Below are 23,419 nucleotides of genomic sequence, written 5' to 3'. Positions count from 1 at the left end.
GTTTGACATTGTCAAATGTCTTTGTTATATGCTGGAAATTTAATAAAACCTTTATGATTAAAAAAAAAAGAAACATACAAAATTCAGGAAATTTTTTGTTTGTTTGTATTTTTGCCGTTGACCATGTCATAAAAGTAATAAGACAGTTTTATTCGTCAGGTCAGTATGAATATAGTGATACCCCATTTATATAGTGTTTTTTCTGTTTTGACACTGTGACGCCATAAAACAATTTTATAGAAAAAAAAATGTTTTTGCAATGCTGTATTCTGAGAGCTATAGCTTTTTGTTTTTTCACTGACGGAGCTGTATAATGGCTTGTTTTTTACAAGACAAGATGATGTTTTCAGCAGTACCATTTTTAGGTATATATGAGTTTTTCTTCGTGTTTTATTCCACTTTTTTCAGCTATATAATGAAAACACAGTTTTTGCTACATTTTTTTTCGGTTTTTTTCTCCAGTGTACACTGAAAGGTTTGGCTAATGCTACAGTTTTATAGATCGGATCATTCCAGATGTGGCAATACCAAATATGTGTATTTTTTCATTTATTTTTTTTTACATAAATATACTTAAAAAAAATTGCTCCTTATTTTGGGATAAAGGCCAACATAAACGTCAGGATCCATGACCATAACCAATCTTCTTGTCCAGCTGACCGGTCAATCATAGTTAGAGGAGCATAAATGGGTTCAGCCTCTGATGAAAGCACCCAATGGCCTATTTTAATTTGCTGTCTCCCATGATTCTTGTGATTCTACCCTGTTGTGGTTTTCTAGATTGATACTCTGTACTACCTACTGTTCTTCTGATTAACCCCATTGTGTATTGGCCACTTAATTCTATTTGACCCCCACCATAAAACAGTATACAACACTTTATAATGTCAATATGAGCATGACAATGTCAGTTAGCCATTTACAATTAAAAATGACACACATTAAACTGTATAGTTAAATAGTATTTATTGAACATATGTAACATTAGAGAGAAAAACATATTGCAAGTTGTAAAAAAACAGGAGATTGTAAGGACTCCAAAGGGGAAACAAGAGCTTAGCCGTACATTCAGCTTATCTAATAACCAACACATTGCTTACCGGTGTTGTCCACCTTATCATAATTTTAACAAATGTATCAGGAACATGAGTTTGTGGCACTTACCTCGCGTGTACCTCGCGCGAGTTTCGCGGTGCATCACCCTTTACAGACTCACACTCTGCTCACAGTAGTGGGTTGGCTGCATAGAGATACATACAACTGACCCGCTCCTTTCAGGAGAGTGTGAGTACGTGACAGGTGATGCACCGCGAGACTCGAGCGAGATACACGCGAGGCAATCGCAAGTGTGACACCCGCCTATTACAGGTTCTTTTCCTGCTCTTGTCACTACAACCTTCCTCACCAACTGTTCAACCTGTCTACTGATGGTGGAGCATGTTAATAGACCTGTCCATCAGGCTCCTACAATTAGAAAACCGCTTTCCAAGATGCAGTTAATTTATTAATAGAAAGAAAAAGTGTCCAACACCTTTAGCTATTGTATAATTAAGGGGTTTTGTTCTAGTTATGTTAGGTGGAATATAAATTAACTACACCAAAGTACCATGAATTGTGCATGTGGTTGCTAGAACACCACTTCCGCCCCATAATAACCCAATTTTATGACATAAAATGATAACATGTCATTCAGGCCAAATACTTCTGAATCATCCAATCCTATACATTAGTAAGTTGTTTTTTATTGTATACATTGTATTTATATCTGTTCATAAATGTTGTCAGGGCATAGTAAGGAAGTTGCATACTGAAGATATACAGTGTATATATATATATAGTTTTCAGATTATCAAGGTTTCACTGTCATGGAAAAATATTCTAGCGATTTTCAAATTAGATGTTCTGTCTAAAGTCATGTATAATAATACAGTAAAAGTATTCGTTGTAATATTAGCAGCCGAACAATGGTGAAATTCAGTGCAATGTTTAACACCAGAACCTTTATAGTGTTATTATTGTAAAACATGAGGAATTTTCATGGCCATGAAAAATATTAAATCCTACAAAAACTAAGCTGTCACTGCTTATCAATCTGACCTAAAGGGGAGACTATTGTTTGTGTGTATGTGTATATATATATATATATATATATATATATATATATATTATATATATATATATATATGTATATATATATATATATATACATATATATATATATATATTTTAGCAGTTTAGTTTTTAATAGTAAGAAGGGTTAAACACAATAGCTTCAATGAATAGATAACAATAATACAAAAGAGGATTCAAGTCCTAATAGCTGAGAAGAATGCATTGAGGTGGTCGTCTAGTAGATGAAAATTATTTTTTAAAAAGGCTAAGACTAGTTAAAAAAATAAAAGGATGATTATTGTACCCCTGTATTTCCTGTTCCAATGCTTACACTGTCTACTCTTCTACTTCTTCGTTCCATCTTGACACACTAGAATTGGTTGGAATTGCCCATTGATATAGTCTCTGGCTATATTTGTGACCTGCCTCACCTAATAATTGGTTGGGAAGACATTCCCAGCCCTTTCTGGTAAATCCATACGTCTCGGCTACTAGGGAAGAGATATAATGTGAGCTGCAGGGGATCGTTGTGTTGCTTCTTTTATTCTAGTCTAAGTATTTTTAAAAAATAACTTTTAATCCACCAGAGAACTCTTTACTTTGGAAGACTTTACCTTTCCCCTTAGTATCTTATCCAGGGGGAAAAAGTATGTAAATATACATGTACAATATCAAGGATCACACTAAATGTATTGGATGAACATAAAATCTTTTTTAACTTATCTGTTTTACTACATCAATCTGTAATATGACACATGACACAGTAAGTTTCAGGATAGAAGTCCAAAATAATCGCATTTATGGTACATAAATACATTGTACATGCTATCAGCAAATGTCGGAGGCTGTTGTTCATCTATGGTTTACAATAACATATACAAACATTACTTATACCATAGTTATTTGTTAGTATTTTTGGTCTTTTAAAATAAATTTTTGAATTAAGGCGATTTCTTCCATCTTATTAGTGAGGCCACAGCATGAATGACATAAATCAAAGTGACGGCAAAGGAAAACACCTGCAAAATAGATGAAAAAGCAAATTAGGAAGACTATAAAAGGCAGATATATTGTTCAAAGTGTAGCATTTATACTGGAGGTGAAGAGAAACATTCTCCAACAATAGAAAAGCTTTAATATGTGGCAGAAGAGGGAAATTGTGCAGCTTTTTCTGGCACGTGTTTCACGGACCACACCACTGCATGGTCCGTGGGACATCAGTGATGCCAGAAAAAAATGGACATGTCTCCGTGCAGCAATCACGCACACGCGGGTACGCCGCACGGAGACACGTGCAGTGAAAAATCACTGACGTGTGAGCAGACCCATTCATTATAATGGGTCTGCGTATGTCAGTGATTCTGGTACGTTTAAAAAAAAGCACAAACGTACCAGAATCACTGACGTGTGAAAGGGGCCTAAGGCTGTGTCCGCACTTTGCGTCATCCTACTTGCAGTTCAAAACGCACCCTCTGGCAGTAATTGATTTTGCCAAAGTTGCTTTTGCCCACAAAATAACGCTAAAAACGCATGCGTATTTACCGCGTTTTTGCTGCGTTTTTAGCGCTTTTCCATGCTTTTCCATTGCGTTTTGAAAGATGCGTTTTGAACATAAAGACACTGCTAAATAAAGTTTAAATAGTCAAACACAATGAAAAAAGGGGGAAAAAAGGAACACAGATAATTATTGACATGATAAAGAAAATAGTTATATTTCATAGAATTATAGCGGTTTAATTTATTTTTCTCATTAATTTAATTGTCGGACTATGTGTGTGTGTAAAGGGACATATTCCATTATTTTGAAGTCAGAAAAGCATGCGTTTTGGAAGTCCAAAACGCCTTGTTTCTGCAGCTAAAAAGCAGGTTAAACGCTAGAATTTTGATATTTCTTGCTTTTTGCTACTTCTCATTGACTTCAATGTTAGCAAAACGCAGCCCAAATGGCAAAAACAATTGACATGCTGCTTCTTTGAAAGCATGCCACAAAATATGCAAATTAAACGCTGCGTTTGGAAACGCAAAGTGCGGACTAGAAATCCCCATTTTCCATAGACTTTGCTGGAAAATCAAAAAGCATGCATTTTGGCATGAAAATGCTGCAGTTCAAAATGGACCTAAAAAGCAGCTGAAACGCAGGTGAAAAAGCAAAGTGCAGACACAGCCTTAAGGTGGCTTTACACGGTAGCGATATCGCTAGCAATTTGTAGCGATAACGAGCGTGTAAGTACCCGCCCCCATCGCGCATGCGATTGTTTGTGATCGCTGCCATAGCGAACATTATCGCTACGGCAGCGTCACACATACTTACCTGGTCGGCGGCGTCGCTGTGACTGCAGATCAATCCCTCCTTCAAGGGGGAGGGACGTTTGGCATCACAGCGACGTCACCGCAACGTCACTAAGCGGCCGGCTAATCAAAGCGGAGGGGCGGAGATGAGCAGGACGTAACATCCCGCCCACCTCCTTCCTTCCGCACTGTGGCCGGCGGCAGGTAAGGAGACGTTCCTCGCTCCTGCGGTGTCACATATAGCGATGTGTGCTGCCGCATGAGCGACGAACAACATGGATAAACAACCCTTACCGATTTTTGAGTTTGGGCCGACCTCTCCATGGTGAACGATTTTCACCATTTTTGAGGTCGCTTAAGGTCGCTGGTCAGTGTCACACGCTGCGATATCGTTAATGACGCCGGATGTGCGTCACTAACAACTTGACCCCGACGACAAAACATTAACGATATCGTAGCGTGTAAAGCCCCCATTAGGCTATGTGCGCACTTTACTTTTTTACCTGCTTTTCCACTGCTTTTTCAACTGCAGCGTTTTCATGCCAAAATGCTTGCATTATGCTTTTCAAGCAAAGTCAATGGGACATTGAGCTTTCTCGTTTGCACTTTGCTGTTCAAAATGCTGCATTTAAGTTTCATAAATTTGGGCAAAAACTCAGCATTTAAAGAAGCAGCATGTCAATTGTTTTTGCCATTTTGGCTGCGTTTCCCATCCATTCAATTTAATACAAAACTGCAGTGTTTCTAAAAGCACCAGAAAAGCACTAAAAACCCATGAAAACCGCAAGGTGCGCATAGGCTACTTTCTTTGCGTTTTACATGCATTTTTAAAGCCAAAAGCATTGTCCTTTCTGCCAGAGGATGCTTTTTGAACTGCAACTACCTCGATGCAAAGTGCGCACATAGCCTAAGAAATCAAATGCTAGTTTATTGGGTAACGGGTTAAGTTCGTGACTAGTTTTGCAATGTAGTCACAAATTGTGCCACATAAGGAAGTATGAAATTGTGGTTAAATGTGAGAACACAAAAACATGATATAAGAAAACAAATAGTAAATTAAGTTACAAGTTTCAGTAAGATAATAATATAGTGCAATGCAAAACACATCCCAATAAACAGCTTTGACGAGCCCATAGCTTTGAAAACCCATTGATGTTTGCACCCAGTAAATTCAAGATAGTAGCACGAGCTACCAATGCTATGGCTAATCCTTCCCTATGTACCCTGATTGTCTGATTGTTCCTAGTTTCAGTGTAGGAGGTGGTCACCTTCCCTGCTGTTTTATGCTATTTGTCAGTGTTGTGAAGATAATGTGTTTTAGGTACCAAGAATGTTATTAATGTTAATGTTTTTAATAAAATGACTACTCTTTCCTCTAGTGAAGTGTGGGTCTCCGATATAGCTGAGCCGGAACCGTGTAGCGGCTGGCGCCACTTAGTGGTCGGGTTGATTAAATGTTAGATAAGATAGGGGAGGGGTGACAGGTGGCCAGTGGGTTGGTTAGAGAGATGGGCCTTGTGAGGGTAGTTCTGCAGAAGAGTTTGAAGAGTAAAGACATGGCATAGTGTCAGGACCAAGTCAAGGAACCCTAAGGTAACCTCTTAAACGTCTGGAGCCTACAGCTCACCCCTGCGGGTTCAGGGACTAGACAGCTATTGAGGCTCAGAAGCAGACAGTGGGGAGAAGAAGAAGCAAGGGGGAATGAACACAAAGGTGCTCAGCATCTTGCAGACTAGAATCATGATAGCGGGGATAGGTTGAGTGAGTGTACCCCCAAAACACAGTAACCACAGAACTGTCAGGAGTAAGGCCATGTTTGTCATAGTTTGATTAGAATAACCTAGTCAAGTTTGGATTGCAAAGAGAACTCTGGTGTCATGTGCTTGTCTGCTGTGTCTATGATGGGGATCGGCTGCCGGGTGGTGGACACCATCCTGAAGAAAATAAGTGTTACCCACCCCACCTGAAGTCATACACACTGACTTTCTCTAGTGAAGGCGTGCGGAGCCCACACGGCCTGGCATCTGTACCATCCTTCATCAGCATGAGTCAGAAATTAGTAGAAAACCTATAAAGGGCACCTTTAATCAATGACGTAATGGGCTTGCTTAGACAATCCTCCTGGAAACCTGACAAACCAACCACCTTTAGGCTATGTGTCCACGTTGCTTTTTACCTGCTTTTTTGCTGCTTTTTCAACTGCAGCATTTAATGCCAAAATGGATGTGTTCTGCTTTTCAAGCATAGTCTATGGGAATTTGGGTTTCTTGTCCGCACTATGCTGTTCAAAAAGGTGCCTTTTTGTGGCAGAAATTTGGTCAAAAACTCTGCTTTTCAGTTCAAAACGCAAATGGCAAAAACAATTGACATGTTGCTTCTTTGAAAAACAGAGTTTTTGCCCAATTTTCTGCCACAAAAAGGCACCTTTTTGAACAGCATAGTATGTACAAGAAACCCAAATTCCCATAGACTATGCTTGTGTCGCGGGCGGGGAGGACGCCGTCGCTGCTGCGCTCTCGCTAACGCTCTGGTCCGGCGCTGCTGCGGCTGCTCGGTGGCTCGAGCGGTGTGCCGGATCCGGTGACTCGGGCGATGCTCCTTGCCCGTGAGTGAAAGAGGTGGTTGGTTTGGGGGATTTTGTCCGTGACGCCACCCACTGGTCGTGGTAAAGATAGGCACAACCGCTGCTGATGACGGGGATCCCGGGAGCGATGGTAAGGAGCAGCTGGGATGTTGTTTTCCCCCTACGTGGGTAGGGGTCGGTGGTCCCGGGGCCCGGTGATGTTGTGACGGGGAGGCAGGGTCGGTGAGGTGCAGGGTTGCAGGGACAGCGCGGCGCGGTGCCGGATGGCACGGGTGTACTCACTCAGCAAGAAAGGTACAAAGTCCTCGGTAAACCAAACGGCTGGATGGACTGGTCCCACAGCCGGCTGCAGTGCTTCTCCCCGGATAGGTGATGGCGGCTGTCTTTCCCTGCACCTTGATGTTCTCTTTCTGACTACTATGGATTCCCAGCGGTAGTCCGATCCCCGGTGTATGGGTACCGGAGGAGCCCGTTTGCCCGCAGACGCTGGCCCTTGGGTCTCTAGCCTTAGGTGGTAGCTGTATACCCTCACGGTGTGGGCTGTTGCCTTAAATCGGGACTTTTGCTGTTGTGAAACCCCTGGGGTTCCAGTCACATTCGGATCTGACTATTGTCGGCGGCTCCAAGCCTGGTCGGGGTCCGATGGCCCTGCCTGTGTGTGCTGGCTTCACTTCGCTCCCCGGTCGGTACTGGCGGGCCGTCGCCCATCCCCGGTCCTACGGTTCCGCGTTGCTCCATCACTCCTGCAGACGGCCACCACCGTCTGCCAACCTTGCTGTCAGTGCCTGGGCCACAAACCCAGACACCCAAGTGCTTACTCCTCACTCTTCAAACTCCTACACTGTTCTGTCACTTCTCCCACCTCCAGGCCTGTGAACTCCTCGGTGGGTGGGGCCAACTGCTTAGCTCCGCCCCACCTGGTGTGGACATCAGACACTGGAGGGAGGCAACAAGGATTTTGTGTTTGGCTGATGTCCCTGTCTAATGGGGGTGGGGGGTGTTTGGGTGTTATTTGTGACGACCTGGCTAGGCCAGGGCGCCACACTTGAAAAGCAGAAAATTGGGCAAAAACTCTGTTTTTCAAAGAAGCAACATGTCAATTGTTTTTGCCATTTGCGTTTTGAACTGAAAAGCAGAGTTTTTGACCAAATTTCTGCCACAAAAAGGCACCTTTTTGAACAGCATAGTGCGGACAAGAAACCAATTCCCATAGACTATGCTTGAAAAGCAGAACACATCCATTTTGGCATTAAACGCTGCAGTTGAAAAAGCAGCAAAAAAGCAGGTAAAAAGCAACGTGGACACATAGCCTAACACTGGTTGATCTGGATGACATCCCATACAACATCCAGGACAAGGTGCCGTGCACTATCACCATAGAGGTAAGGCCCAGTTCATGCATATTTCACTCTGGTCTATTTAGGGCCGTGAGAGCAATTGTCCTATGTGCATGTGGTGGGCTGCAGATCAATGGTGACAGCATGAGACAGGTTGGTGTAGGTGAATAGGGAATATTGTCCACATCAATCAAAGGCAACAGAGCCAGACTGGCATACTTGTGCACAACCAAGGGCGTAACGACCGCGGTCGCCACTGCGACCGGGCCCGGGCAGGTTTGGGGCCCGCGACTGGCGTCCGCCGTTCAGAGAGACAGCCGTCTCCTCTCAGCTGTTACTTTACTTTCAAACAGTAGCGCAGCTAACGGGGGAGGGGGGCCCGTGCTCAGAGGACGCCCAATCGGAGCTGCGCTACTGTTAACTATATTGGTGCATACAGCGCGCCGATGTAGTTAACCCCTGCGGTAGTGCTGAGAAATATGATTGCCCTGCACTGCTGCATGAGCGCACGCGCAGGACATCAGAGTCCCAGCGTGGTGACGTCACCGCAAAGCGCCGGAACTTTGATAACTTGCGCGCGCGATGAGACTGCTCTGATCCGTCGGCGCTGGGGCCACCAGGAGCACCATGAAGTAGGTGAGTTTGAAGGCTTTATTTGTTCAATGCAGTATGGGGGGCATATATATATATATATATATATATATAGCAGCGTAGGGGCCAGCCTAGGACACACACACACACACACATATATATATATATATATATATATATATATATAAAATCCCAGCCTAGTGTGTGTGTGTGTGTGTGTGTGTATTTATGTAATATATGTATATTAGATACATACAGTGCATACACACACCAGGTTAGGATAAATGTATTAGGATAGGCCCACACCCTGGGGGACAAATATATGTCACAATAGGGCCCAGTCTGGGAGACAAATATATATATATATATATATATATATATATATATTTGTCCCCCAGGGTGTGGGCCTATCCTAATATATATATATATATATATATATATGACTTAGAACTCTGCTGACCAACATCCGGAGGGGGGCACAGGTCTAAATTTGGCACCGGGGCCCATCGCACTCTAGTTACGCCACTGTGCACAACGCTTTGCTGTTCTGCATATGCAATAGGACAAGTAATAAGGCACTTTTATCAGACATACCAGGCTTCAGGGGTGACATATAGACACAGTCACAAGGCTCTTTAGAGTGTAAAGTTTAGTATATGGAAACCTAATAACAGGTTTCTTTCAAAGTATCGTGTCTCGAGAACTTGTTTTTTTCTGATTCTCTCTCTCTTTCTCTAGTTCATTCATCCTCCCTCTTTATGTAGTAAATGTCATTTCATCCCTCAGTGAGCTGAAAACCTGTATTCACAGGAGACAAATCTTACCAGTGATTCAAGAGTGAATGACCAATCCAGAACAAGAAATAAGGACTTTTCTCTAATAAGATATATTACAAAAAAAAGGTTTCAAAATAATCTGTCACCAGGTTTTTGCTGCCCTAATTAAGAGAAGTAGAATTTAGGGGCAGAGACCCTGATTCAAGGGATGTGTTACTTACTGGGCAGCTTTTGTAGTTTAAACAGAATCACTGTTTTATTTGCTCCATGTCTGCTAGTCTTCTCAGTGATGAGCTTTGTCTAACCCTGCCCACACTATTAATGGGTAACTTTCTGTGTGTAACTTTCTGTGTGTATAGGCAGAAAGCTAGCAATCCATGGTGGGGATGGGGATAGCCAGAACTCATAAACATGGAGAAATACACATTGCTACAGTTTGGTAGTTCCTCTCAGTGATATTCTCCTGCTGATAAAATGCTGTTGTAACAAAACTACAGCAAGCAGCTCAGTAAGTGACCCAGCACTGGCAGCAGGGTCTGTGCCCCTAAATAATCAATTATGTTGCTCTCATTTTAGCAAAAACCTGGTATCAGCATCTATTTAACACCTGCTTGTAACTTATATTGTCAGCTCCTCCTTGTCTCATAATAACATTCTTGCAGTGTTAAAGCCCTAAAACTTGTAACCCTTTGAAATGAGCCACTGAAGATAGATGCCATGACCAAACATATAGTCATGCTTGAAAGTGTTGGCACCCTTGACATTGTTTCTGAAAATTATTTCTCCCAGAAAATTATTGCAATTACATGGTTTGTTCTACATATATTTATTTCCTTTGTGTGTATTAAAAAAAACAGAAAAAAAATTAAAATTAGACATAATTTCACACAAAACTTCAAAAATGAGCCAGACATAAATTGTTGGCACCCTCAACTTAAAGGGAACCTGTCACCAGTTTTATGGCCTATAAGCTGCAGCTACCACCACTGGGCTCTTATATACAGCATTCTAACATACTGTATATAAGAGCGCAGGCCGCTGTGAGAACATAAAAAACACTTTATAATACTCACCTAAACCGGTCGCTGCGGTGCTGGTTGGCCCGGTGGGCGGCGCTGTTCTCCGGGATCGGCGCCTCCTCTCTCGGCCATCTTACTCCTCCGTCTTCTGAAGCCGGGGTGCATGATGCGCCCTATGTCATCCACACTCGCCGGCACTGAGGTCCTGCGCATGCGCACTTTGATCTGCCCTGCAGACAACCGGACAATGTTGGTTCTCCAGTCCTCACACTGTTCTCTTCTCCTCTTTCTGTTCAAAATGCTTAGTGTGACACAAACAGACACACAATGCACAGATTGAGTCCACTTCTCCCCTTTTTATTTGGTTTCAGGTGTGATTATTATATTACCCAAATCTGTTACTTGCCACAGGTGAGTTTGAATGAGCATCACATGCTTGAAACAAAGTTTTTTATCCAAAATTTTGGAAAGGTCCCAACAATTGTGTCCAATTTTCCTTTATCTGTTTCTTTATGTTGTTTCAATACACACAAATGAAATAAATATGTATTTAAAAAAACATGTAATTGTAATAATATTCTGGAGACATTTCAAGGTTGACAACACTTTTGAGTATGACTGTATAAACGTATGTTGCTAAAATAAGGAGCGAGAAGGCAAGGAACAGATGGCACAGAAGGTAGATGAAAATGGTGGAATGCATAAGGTATCGGTTTTTAGCCAGCCCTGTTGGTAACTGCATCTCATAAAAACTACAGTTAACTATAGAAAATAGGCATACTTACCACTGCGGCAATGTTCTCTTGGTACTGCTTTCGAGGGAAACCGACAGATGTGTTAATTGTTGCAGCAGCCTGAAGCACCGATGCACTGAGGTACCAGAGAGATGCAACGTAGTGATAAAAGGCATCCTGGAAGAAAAAAAAAATCATAGTGGATATTATTAGTTTCCAAATTTACAATTCTCCCTAAAGAAGTGTCATATAGCTTTGTTTTACAAAGGGAAATGCCATGATAAATAGTTATTGATGGGGCGTGTTACTATTTACTGAGCGGTGACTGAAGCCACGCCAGCCACACTAAAACACTATGGCTAAAACCCAGAAGCTGCCTGGAGGAATAAAATTATTTCCTCCCTTTACCCGGGCTTCCAGTGCAGCAGCCACACAGCTTTAGGCCCCCTTCACACGCACTTGTCTCCGATACGTGTTAGGTCCGTGCCCGCATGTACCGGAGACACGGGCACACGTAAACCCATTAAAATCAATGGATTTATGTGTATGCACGTGTGCAGCCATTGGCCAGTGCCTCCGTGTGGAGCAGACATGTGTCCGTGTGCTCCACACGGATGCATGTCCGTTTTTCTCCGGCAGCACGGGTGTCACACGGCCCGCACCTGTACCACACAGATGTAGTGTGGATGCGGTCCCGTGTGACACGCGCTGGAGAAACACACGTGTCTAGGAGAGGCCTTGTTCAGACAAATATGTTGCACGTACATATGAACACATACTGTATTTTTCGGACTATAAGATGCACCGGACTATAAGACGCACCCTGGTTTTAGAGGAGGAAAATAGGAAAATAAAATTTTAAGCAAAAAATGTGGTCATGACACACTTATAGGGCGAGGATCTGCTGCTGGCACTGTTATGGGGGTAATGTCCCCAAATTCTCTACTAAGGTACCCCATCCTGGTAATGATCCTCCTGCCTTGTATATGATCCTCATCCTTGTATATATGTACCCAATCCTGGTATATATTCCCATCTTGCTATATAGCGCCATCCTGGTATATGTCCTTATCCTGCTATATACCGCCATCCTGCTATATACCCCCATCCTGCTTTATATCCCCATCCTGCTATATACCCCCATCTATCCTTTTATATACCCCCATCCATCCTGCTATATGACCCACTACATGTAGCACACAAAAAAATAAACGTTTATACTCACCTTTCCTCGCTCCATGCAGCATCGCTCCTCCTCCTGTCTGTACCAGCAGCAGCGCCGCTGAGCTGTGTGGAGCCGTCCCCGTTCCCCTGCAGCATCGCTTGTCCTCCTGTCTGCCTGTCAGCTGACCTGTGTGGAAACTAGCGGTGCACGCAGGGATGACGTCATCACTGTGAGCACCGCTCTCTACACAGATCAGCTTGCCGGCAGACAGGAGGGGATCGTGATGCTGCAGACAATGGTGACGGCTGAGTATACTTATTCACTGCCCCCCGCGCTGATGATGATGAGCAGTGAATACAGCCACACATAATCACTCCAGGCTGTAGTTGCCAGGGGTGATCATGCGGGCCGGCTCTTTACTATGCGCGCACCCTCCGCCCATCATCCCGCCCACTTGTCAGCGCCAGTTTCAGCGCTGAGGGATGATGAGCGGGAGGATGGATGTGCATATGAAATGAGCGGGCCCACGTGGTCATGGCAGGCTGCTACAGCCTGCTCATGCCCCCGATGACCTGCTCCACTGCAGCACCCTCATTCCCCGCAGCCACATTCAGACTATAAGACGCATTCCCCAACATTTGGAGGACACAAAGTGCGTCTTATAGGCCGAAAAATACTCATTATAATCCACGCTGCTGTTTTTTATGTACTGTGTATTCATACAAAAATCACATAGACATGCTAGTTTGGTAAAAAGAACCATTACAAGTCTATGGGTTCATGAAAACACGAACAGCACACGGAGGGTATCTTTGTGCTGTCCATTTTCAAAATTGCAAAGAATAGGAGAAACTTTGTCATTTATTTATTTAGTTATCCATCCATGAAAAACACTGACCAAACACTGATCACACACGGATCCAAAATACTGATATAACTATCAAAGATATAAAATAAGATGGTCTCTTTGGTCCCAGAAATACATGCCAAACCTTGTTTTGAATTAGTTCCTTGACATTATCTAAATAATATAAATGCAATATGTTATTTCCGAATGTGTTTATTTACTGTGCTAAATGAATATGAGTTTATAATCTTGCTTGACTTTGAAACTTAACGAATTACCTCAACGTCTTCCTCCTTCCCTTTCTCCTCCCCCTTTATATTCCCTAACTCCTTCCATTCCCACTTCCCCTCCAATACCCCTTCCCATCCACTTTTAGCCTACCCTTTCTTCCCTTCCTCTTCCCCTTCTTTGTTATTTCAACAATATTTTTAAGAATGCATTTTAAATACTTCAATTACCCCCTCCCCTGTTATTGTAAACCCCTTAAAATTTAATAAAGTATACAAAATACTGATATACCGCTGCCATTTTTTTGCGTACATGAAAAACACTGATATCTAAATGAGCCTTAGGCGGGCTTTGCACACTACGACATCGCAGGCCGATGCTGCGATGCCGAGTGCGATAGTGCCCGCCCCCGTCGCAGCAGCGATATGTGGTGATAGCTGGCGTAGCGAAAGTTATCGCTACGCCAGCTTCACACACACACTCACCTGACGTGCGACGTCCCTGTGGCCGGCGACCCGCCTCCTTGTTAAGGGGGCGGGTCGTGCGGCGTCACTGCGACGTCACACGGCAGGCGGCCAATCAGAGCGGAGGGGCGGAGATGAGCAGGATGTAAACATCCTGCCCACCTCCTTCCTTCCGCATATCCTACGGAAGCCGCAGTGAGGCCGGTAGGAGACGTTCCTCGCTCCTGCGACTTCACACACAGCGATGTGTGCGGCCGCAGGAGTGAGGAACAACATCGGACCATTGCGTCAGCGTAATTATGAATTACGCCGACGCTGTACCGATGATACGATTACGACGCTTTTGCGCTCGTTAATCGTATCATCCAGCCTTTACACACTGCGATGTCGCATGCGATGCCGGAAGTACGTCATTTTCAATTTGACCCCACCGACATCGCACCTGCGATGTCGCAGTGTGCAAAGTGCCCCTTAAGGGAGAGCTGGTAATCATTCCCTATTTTTTAGCCATTTTTAGCCTTTTAAACATAACATAGGCGATTGTGGAGTATTTGAGTGGGGTTAGGCTTCAACCGTTGTAGGGCACTTACTACTTGTATACACGCTGTGTACTGATGTCATACAAATAATGTTGCAGACAGTCTATTGTGTACAGAAAGGAACGGCTGAACAGACCTGTCAAGTGACATTTTTATCCCCTTATTATGTATCTTCTTTATAAGGTGCATATTGTTCAGAGCTAAAGTAGTGAATCATTTAGCAACAAATCATTTTTTTAGGTGTGTTTTACATAAGAACATTCTTATGTCATATTCCAGACATTTTTATCCATTCGCCTAACAAAAAAAATCCATTCACGTTTTCCTGTGTCCTTTACTAGTGTCTCACAATATAAATGCACAGTCAAACACACCTAGATATGAGACCTAGGTGGGGTAAAATACTAAAAAAAAGTCTAAAGGAAAATTAAATCTACAGCTAAACCTGAAATAAATGCTCCTTTATCGGGTCATTATTCTTCACTGATTCGCTCAGCTGTTTGCTCTCCAAATGTCTGAATCCAGTTTTTGAAACAAAAAGAAGCTATTTTCTGTCCTATTAGTTCTCATAAGGCAAATATATTGGCAAAGTCTCTACAAGATTTTCCATATAGCCTCCTCTCAACTCCTTTTGTGTTTAAATCCCCTTCTCATGGTTTTCTGTAAAAATACATGCATATTTAAAGGCAGTCTGCCTCCGAAACTGACAATAGAAACTAGGGGTGGGGAACCTCCGGCCGATTGGCAGATTCCAGGGAATTGCAATACTTGGGCTGGCAGCCGCATTTTTCCGTCAGGTAGCCTTTTAAACCCTTCTTGTATTGCGAGTACACACAAGTAGCGTTTACTAGTGAACATTGCGGTACATGCATTGAAGGATTACTGTCTAGCGAGTGCCAGCCTCTGGACATAGTCGGTGGATAGATTTAAGGGTACTTTACACTCTGCAATATCACTATCGCTAGCGAGCGTACCCACCCCCGTCGGTTGTGCGTCATGGGCAAATCGCTGCCCGTGTCGCACAACGTCGCTAATACCGTCACACGGACTTACCTGCCTAGCGATGTCGCTGTTGCCGGTGATTCGCCTCCTTTCTAAGGGGGGCGGTTCGTTCGGCATCACAGCGACGTCACTATGCAACCGGCCAATAGAAGCGGAGGGGCGGAGATGAGCGGAACTAACATTCTGCCCACTTCCTTCCTCATTACCTGCGGCCACAGGTGTGATATTGTTCCTCGTTCCTGCGGTGTCACACATAGCGATGTGTGCTGCCGCAGGAACGACAAACAACATTGCTACTGACCTGACAACGATTTTTGGTAAGTGAACAACCTCTCACATACCAACGATTGTTGTCTCTTTTGCGATCGTTTAAGGTCGCTCATAGGTCTCACATGCTGCGATGTCACAAACACCGTGACCCCAACGATATATCATTAGCGATGTCGCAGCATGTAAATGGCCCTTTTGTGCACGATGCCCTACCGTCTCACAGATTAAGACAGAAGCAGCAGCCCAGGCATTTCCTGTAATGTACATGCTCCAGACCCAATGTTTTCTGTGATGTACATGCTCCAGTCACATTGTTTCCTGCGATGTATAGGCTGCAGCCCCAATATCTCCTGTGAAGTGTATATACTTCAGCTCCAATGTCTCCTGTGAAGTATATACTTCAGCCCCAGTGTTTCATATGTTATGTATATACACCTGCTCCAGTGTCTCCTATATTATGAATATGCTCCAACCCAGGTACCTCCTATGTGATGTATATGCTGCAGCCCCAGTCACTACAATGTGTTGTATATACAGCAGTTCTGGTGTATCTTTTGTGATGTATATGCTCCTGAACCAGTGTCTCTTCTACGGTATGTAATGTATATGCTGCAGCCCCATTGTATCCTATATGATGTATATACAGGATTCCCAATGTCTATTATGTAATGTATATGCTCCTCCTCCAGTGTCTCTTAAGTAATGTATATGCTCCAGCCCCAGCATTTCCTATGTGACGTCTATGCTCCTTCCCAGCATTTCTTATGTGGTGATTATGCGATGTACAGTACAGACCAAACGTTTGGATACACCTTCTCATTCAAAGAGTTTTCTTAATTTTCATGACTCTGAAAATTGTAGATTCACTTTTTGTTAAGTATTTCATTCCACATGTGTTAATTTATAGTTTTGATGCCTTCAATGTGAATCTACAATTTTCAGAGTCATGAAAATAAAGAAAACTCTTTGAATGAGAAGGTGTGTCCAAACTTTTGATCTGTACTGTATATGCTCAAGTCCCAATATCTCCTACGTTATGTATTTACAGCAGTTCCAGTATCTTCTAGGTGATGTATCTACATGAGTCCCAGTAACTCTTATGTGATGTATATACTCCAGTCCCAGCATCTCATATATGATGTATATGCTGCAGCCCTGCAGCCCAGCATCTCCTACGTGACATGTATGCCCCTGCTCCAGCATCTCTTATAAGATGTCCATGCTTCAGCCCCAGCTTCTCCTATGTGATGTACATGCTCCAGACCCAGAATCTTCTATGTGATGTATTTGCTCTTGCTCCAGCGTTTCCTATGAGATGTATATGCTCCAGCCTCACTGTCTCCTATGTGATGTATACAACCGTCCCCGAATCCTATGTAATGTGTCTATATCAGTCTCAATGTCTCTTATGTGATGTATATTCTCCACTACCAGCATCTCATATGTGATGTGTACACTACTGTCTGAGTAATACCTATGGGATGTATATGCTCCTGCCCCAGCAACTGCTATGTGATGTACAGTGTACGCTCCAGCCTCATTGTTTCCTATGTGATATATATACTGCTGCCCAAGTGTCTCCTATGTGATGTATATGCTGCAGCCCCAGTGTCTCCTATGTGATGTATATGCTCCAGCTGCAGTGTACCCAATGTGATATATATGTTCAGCCCCAGTGTCTCCTACGTGATATATATGCTTCAGCGCTAGCAATTACTATTTGATGTAAATGTTTCATCCCCATTGTCTCCTTTTTCATGTAAATGGTCCTGCCCCAGTGCATCTTATATAATTTATATACAGCAATCTCAATGTCTCCTATGAGAAGTATACAGCAGTCCTCCCTCTGCTTGAGTTCTATAAATGTAACCTGAGCAGTGATGAATTTCCTACTGTGAGGAGATATGCAGTTTAATACATCTGTCTTCTGAACAACTTACTGCTGCAAGTTTTTTTTACAAAACTTATCATCACAAAGAGTCGACTGCGCTCCAGACCAACGCAAATCTGTAAAAGCAGTTGCGAATAGCAGCAAGATCAATACCATCTAACATCCCAGGTTGCACCAAAAAGAACCAGTTCCAGCCATCATGAGTTAATGAATTGTTTGACCAAATATACAGGGTAATTTTCAAATTGATCATTTTGTTCGGTTCCGAATTATGGTATAACTATCCAAATGGTCCTTGATAGAAAAAAAAGGTTCCCCACCCATGGCATAAGTCATATAGGGCTTGATTCATCTAAGATTTAAAGCCAGAATCCAGGTGTAAAAGCTTTGACAATTTGCAAAAACTCGGAGTTGCTCCTAAATTCTGCGACTTTTGGCGTTGTCACACCAGGTTCTCCCAACTCTGGCAAAATGGGTGGAGCTGGGGAGGGATGAGAATGAGGCAGGAGCGGGACATCACAGCTCATGTAATTCTTCACAAGCTGTTGCATTTCATGTGCCAGAAATCTCACTCCAGTACCTGACTGGACTGAGGTTTCTCTCATTGCCTATGGAAGTGTACGCCTTGATGTTTTGGGTCCATAGCATTGTAGCTGATAAAGCCGCTATAAAAATTACAACTCTAGTGGTCTAATCACTGGTTTTATTCTACAGAAACTGAAGTTTAATGAAGTATGCTAATTACGGTTCACAATGCACCCTTGATGTGGCCAAGGGGCTCAAGTACTGCTCAACTCACTGGTTTTGCATACCCGCCTACGTCACTCGGGATTGACAGTATTGGCTTCTCCGCAGACAGTGCTACCTCCATTGCTCCCAGAAGTAGGTAGAATGATGAATTGATCTTCTTGGCCATGTCAAGGGTGCATATAGCAGTCTAATGAGCATATTTGAAACTTTAAACTTTAGTTTCTGTAGAATGGAGTCAGTGATTAGAATACTAAAGTGTAACTTTATAGGGGATTTATCCCCTACAAAAAAATGTTGATCACTTATACCTGTCAGTTAGAGTTGACTCCCTTTTAACCCCTTCCCGAGATTAGACTTACTGGTTAAACAGCCAGGGGCTATGCCTGAGCGATCGTCGCTGGGATCTTGGCTTCAGTGATAGCCGAGACCTGGCTTTCCCAGCCAGAGCCGGTCCCTGTACCACTCTTGATTGTTTAACCCCCCTAAATGCTACATTCAACAGCGATTGCAGCCTTTAGGGGGCCGGGAGAAGGAATGCACTCCCTCTCCCGCCCGTTTGGGACCCCTCAAGGTGATCACGGGGTACCAATCATTGTCATGGGAACCCGAGGATCAATGATGACCTCTGGATCATCTCGCTATGGTGGCCTCTTAGACCATGCCAGGAGCATGGTCTAAGCCTCTAAGGAGTGATCTGTCAGTGTAATACTGACAGATATAATATATTGCACTGCTTGTGCATTGCAATACATTATACAGTTAAGACCAGAAATATTTGGACACTGACTGCATCTTTGTGATTTTGCCTCTGCAGACCTCTATTTTTGGTTTAAAATGAAACAACTGAGATGCAATTTAAGTGCAGACTTTCAGGTTTAATTAAAGGGGTTGAACAAAAATATCCTGTGAAACCATTAGGAATTTTAACCATTTTTCTAAGACTCCTCATTTCAGAGACTCAAAACTAATTGGATAAATTAACTTTGCCTTAAAAAAAATGTTCTTTTTCAATTCCTCAGAGAATCCTTTACAGGCAATGACTGAATACTGGAAGCCATGGACGTCACCGAATGCTGAGTATCCTCCTTTGTGATGCTTTGCCGGGTCTTTACTGCAGCTGACTTTGGTTGTTTCTTGTTTGTGGATCTTTCTGCCTTAAGTTGTGTGTTACGTATGTGAAATACCTGCGTGATGGGGTTAAAATCTGGTGATTGACTTGGCCATTGAAGAATATTCCACTTTTTTTGGCTTAAAAAAACTCCTGGGTTACTTTCGTAGTATATTTTGGGTCATTGTCCATTTGTATTGTCAAGTGCCATCCAATCAGTCTTGCTGCATTTGGTTGAATCTGAGCAGAAAGTATCACCCTCTACACTTCAGAATTTATCTGACTGCTTCTTTTGTTCAGTCACATCATCAATAAACACTAGTGACCCAGGGCCATTGGAAGCCATGGATGCCCAGCCATCACACTGCCTCCTCGATATTTTACAGTGGATGTGGTGTGCTTTGGATCATGAGCCATTTCAAGCCGTCTGCATACTTTCTGCTTTCTATCATTCTGGTACAGGTTAGTCTTTGTTTTATCTGTCCATACAATGCTTTTCCAGAACTGGGTTGGCTTCTTTAGATGCTTTTTGACAAAGTCTAAACTGGCCTTTCTATTTTTAAGGCTGATTAATGGTTTGCACCTTGTTGGAAACCCTCTGTAATCCCACACATGAAGTCTTATCTTTATGGTAGACTTAGATACTGAAACACCTACTTTCTTGAGAGTGTTTTTCACGTGGATGGATGTTGTGATTGGGTTTTCCTTCCATACGGAAAAGATTCTGTGATCATCCACTACTATTGTCTTCCCTGGACATCCAGGCCTCTTTGAGCTCCCATGCTCTCCAGTGTGCTCATTTTTCCCCAGAATATACCAAACTGTTGATTTGGCCACCCCTAAGATTTCGGCTATCTCTATGATGGATTTCTTCTTTTTTTTTTTTTTCAGCCCAATGATGCTCTGTCTCTCCACTATATATAGCTCTTTTGACTGCATACTATGGGTTCACAACAACAGCTTCCAAATGCAAATGCTACATCTGGAATCAGCTCCAGACCGTTTAACTACTTAATTGATGATGGATAAATGAGGAAATAGCCCACACTGCACATTAAAGAGTTTTTGAGATAATTATCCAATTACTTTTGGTCCCTTTAAAAAGAGGCAGCTACATATTAAAGAGCTGTAATTCCCAAACCCTTACTCGAATTAAAATGTGAATACCCTCAAATTAAAGTTGAGAATATGCACTTAGAGACACATATTGATTGCAAAACTGTATATTGAAAATGTTTCAGTAAACAGGTAAAATGCCAAAAATGCAAAACAATGTGTGTACCTGTATTCAAACTAATAAAAGAATAAAAGTTAATATCACATATAGGGACTAAGTAAAGAAAAGAAAAAATAAATATTTACTCCCCCCATGTAGAAAATAAAGAACAAAAAAAAGCAAAAAAATGATACCAACAAATACATATATTTATATATAAGCAACAAAAATACGCATATTTGGTCTGGAGCAACCCGATCTATAAAGCACTCATACTAGTGTGATAATAGCCAAACCTAAAAAAACAATATAAATCTGGTATCACTATAATCATAGTGACCTGAAAATAAATCCTTCCAATCTCTTACTTATAGCAAAAAGTGAACAGCATAAAAAGTCAATTCTTAAACTGCTGTTGATTTGTTCATTCTGCCTCCCAATGATCACAGTAAAGCTCAGCTCACATTTATCCTGCACTCTATATTAAGTGTTTACACCAGAGATTATGTGTAAATCTCTATAAAATGTGATTGAGATAAAATTCCCAAATGAAAATTCAATGTATTGAGTCAGAGGGAGCCATTTTGAACTCCTGTCTGACCAGTGATCTGGAGGTGTCCACCTTTTTACGCGTTTTTTTAAGCATGCACAAAAGTGCAGTCACCAAAAGTTTTGTACACCTTTAATAAAAAGGACACCATTGAATAGAGGCCAGAGTCGGGAGTAACTCTGCTGCCTTAGTAGTGGATGGATCCATTGAGGGTTTCACCTGAATCACGTATTGCAGAGATGTAGATGGCAGACCTATTGTAAGTGCTCAGCATGGAGCACAGGATAAATGTGAACTGATCCAAAATGTTCTGTACCTCGAATTCCAACCAATAGCATTCAACTCATCCCATAAAAAATAATCCCCATTGACATCAAAGGTTCTAGAATAGCGCTAAGCCTCCCCCCTTCAAAAAAAAAAAAATCCAGCAAACTCTGCACTTTCAAATCCAAATGCATTTCTTCGTAGTCCCACTATGTGCCTAAGACCCAATTTAGCATCGCCATGTTTGGCATTGCTGTAGTGAGGAGAGCCAACTTAATTTCCGGGGGGGGTGTCTCCAGAAGCACAAGCTGGACACAATGTACAGGCACTACAATGTACTGGGAACTACAAGAACTTATTTGCAATTTTTAATTCTGCAACATTCACTGCATTTGATGCCATGGTTGTTTTACAAAGTCATGAGTACACCCATAGATGAATTTCCAGAGGGGTGTAATTTCCAAAATGTGGTCATTTGAGGGAGTTTCTGCTATTCTGGCACTTAGGGCTTTTGCAACTTAAGTACCCAAACTATTGTAGAATTTTATGTGCTCCAAAAGTGTAATGGTGCTCTGAGCACTGCTCTTTAGCCAAACAGTACTGTAAAGTAGCATGTGTGGTATTACAATGTTTAGGAGAAATTGTGTAACACATTATGACTCAGACTTTTTTTTTTACCTATTCCTCTTGTGAAAATTGGAAATCTGGCATTAAAACAACATTTTACATTTTTCTTCACTGCCGAATACTTAAAATTTTGTGACACACTTGTGCTCACTGCACCCCTAGATTGATTAATTGACGAGTATACTTTGTAAAATGGAGTCTCTTATGGTAGGGCTTGCTTTTCTGGCATGTCAGGGGTTCTTTCAATGTGACATGGGACCCCCAAATCATTTCAACTAAATCTGAACTCCAATATGGAGCTCCTTCCCCTCTGACCCTTATACTGTGCCTCAAAAGTAATTTTCAACCACATATGAGGTATTGTCGAACTCAGCACAAATTGTGGAACAAAATGTTTCCATTTTCTTTTATTACCGTTTTTTAAAATTAAAACTTTGGAGCTAAAGCAACATTTTCGTTGAAAAAAATGTATTTTGTTTTATTTTCACAGCCCATTCTTATACAATTCCGTGAATCACCTGAGAGTTAAAATTACTCACTACACCCCTAGATGAATTTGTGTAGTCTTCAAAATTGAGTCACCTGTTGAGGGTTTCTGCTGTTTTGGTATGTCAGGGGATCTTCAAATGTGACATGGTGTCCACAATCTATACCCTTCTGAGCCCTGCTGTGGGTCCAAACAGTAGTTTTTCCACTACATATGGTGTATTGCCGTACTGAGGAGAAATTGCACAAGAAATTATACAGTGCAATTTCTCCTGTGGTTAAAACAACATTATTGTGGGGAAAATCAGATTTTTTTTATTTGAATGCCTCAGAGTCATAAACTTCTGTAAAGCTGTGAAGTACCTGTGAGATCAAGGTACTCACTACGTATCTAGATAAATTCCTTGAGGGGTCTAGTTTCCAAAATGGGGTCTCTTGTGGGGGGTTTCCAGTGTTTAGGCATATCAATGGCTCTCGAAACACGCCATGATATTTGCTATTGATTCCAGTCAATTTTTACCTTCCCAAAGTTAAATGGCGCTCTGTCCCTTCTAAGCCTTGCTGTGTGCC

General features: G+C 42.3%; 1 protein-coding gene across 1 annotated transcript in view; it reads right to left on the bottom strand.

Annotated features, from left to right (window-relative positions):
• Positions 1–951: 951 nt before the first annotated feature.
• Positions 952–23,419, bottom strand: part of MAL (mal, T cell differentiation protein (MAL blood group)) — a 72,298-nt gene continuing 49,830 nt past the window's right edge. The window contains exons 3-4 of the mRNA XM_075338125.1: positions 11,494–11,619; positions 952–3,131 (exon numbers count right to left, since the gene is read on the bottom strand). Coding sequence (XP_075194240.1) covers positions 3,054–3,131; positions 11,494–11,619 — 204 coding nt within the window. The 3' untranslated portion in view covers positions 952–3,053. The remainder of the gene's footprint in view (positions 3,132–11,493; positions 11,620–23,419) is intronic.

Source organism: Anomaloglossus baeobatrachus, chromosome 3, assembly GCF_048569485.1.
Source record: "Anomaloglossus baeobatrachus isolate aAnoBae1 chromosome 3, aAnoBae1.hap1, whole genome shotgun sequence".
Taxonomy (NCBI): Eukaryota; Metazoa; Chordata; class Amphibia; order Anura; family Aromobatidae; genus Anomaloglossus; species Anomaloglossus baeobatrachus.
This window is presented reverse-complemented; position numbering and strand designations above follow the sequence as displayed.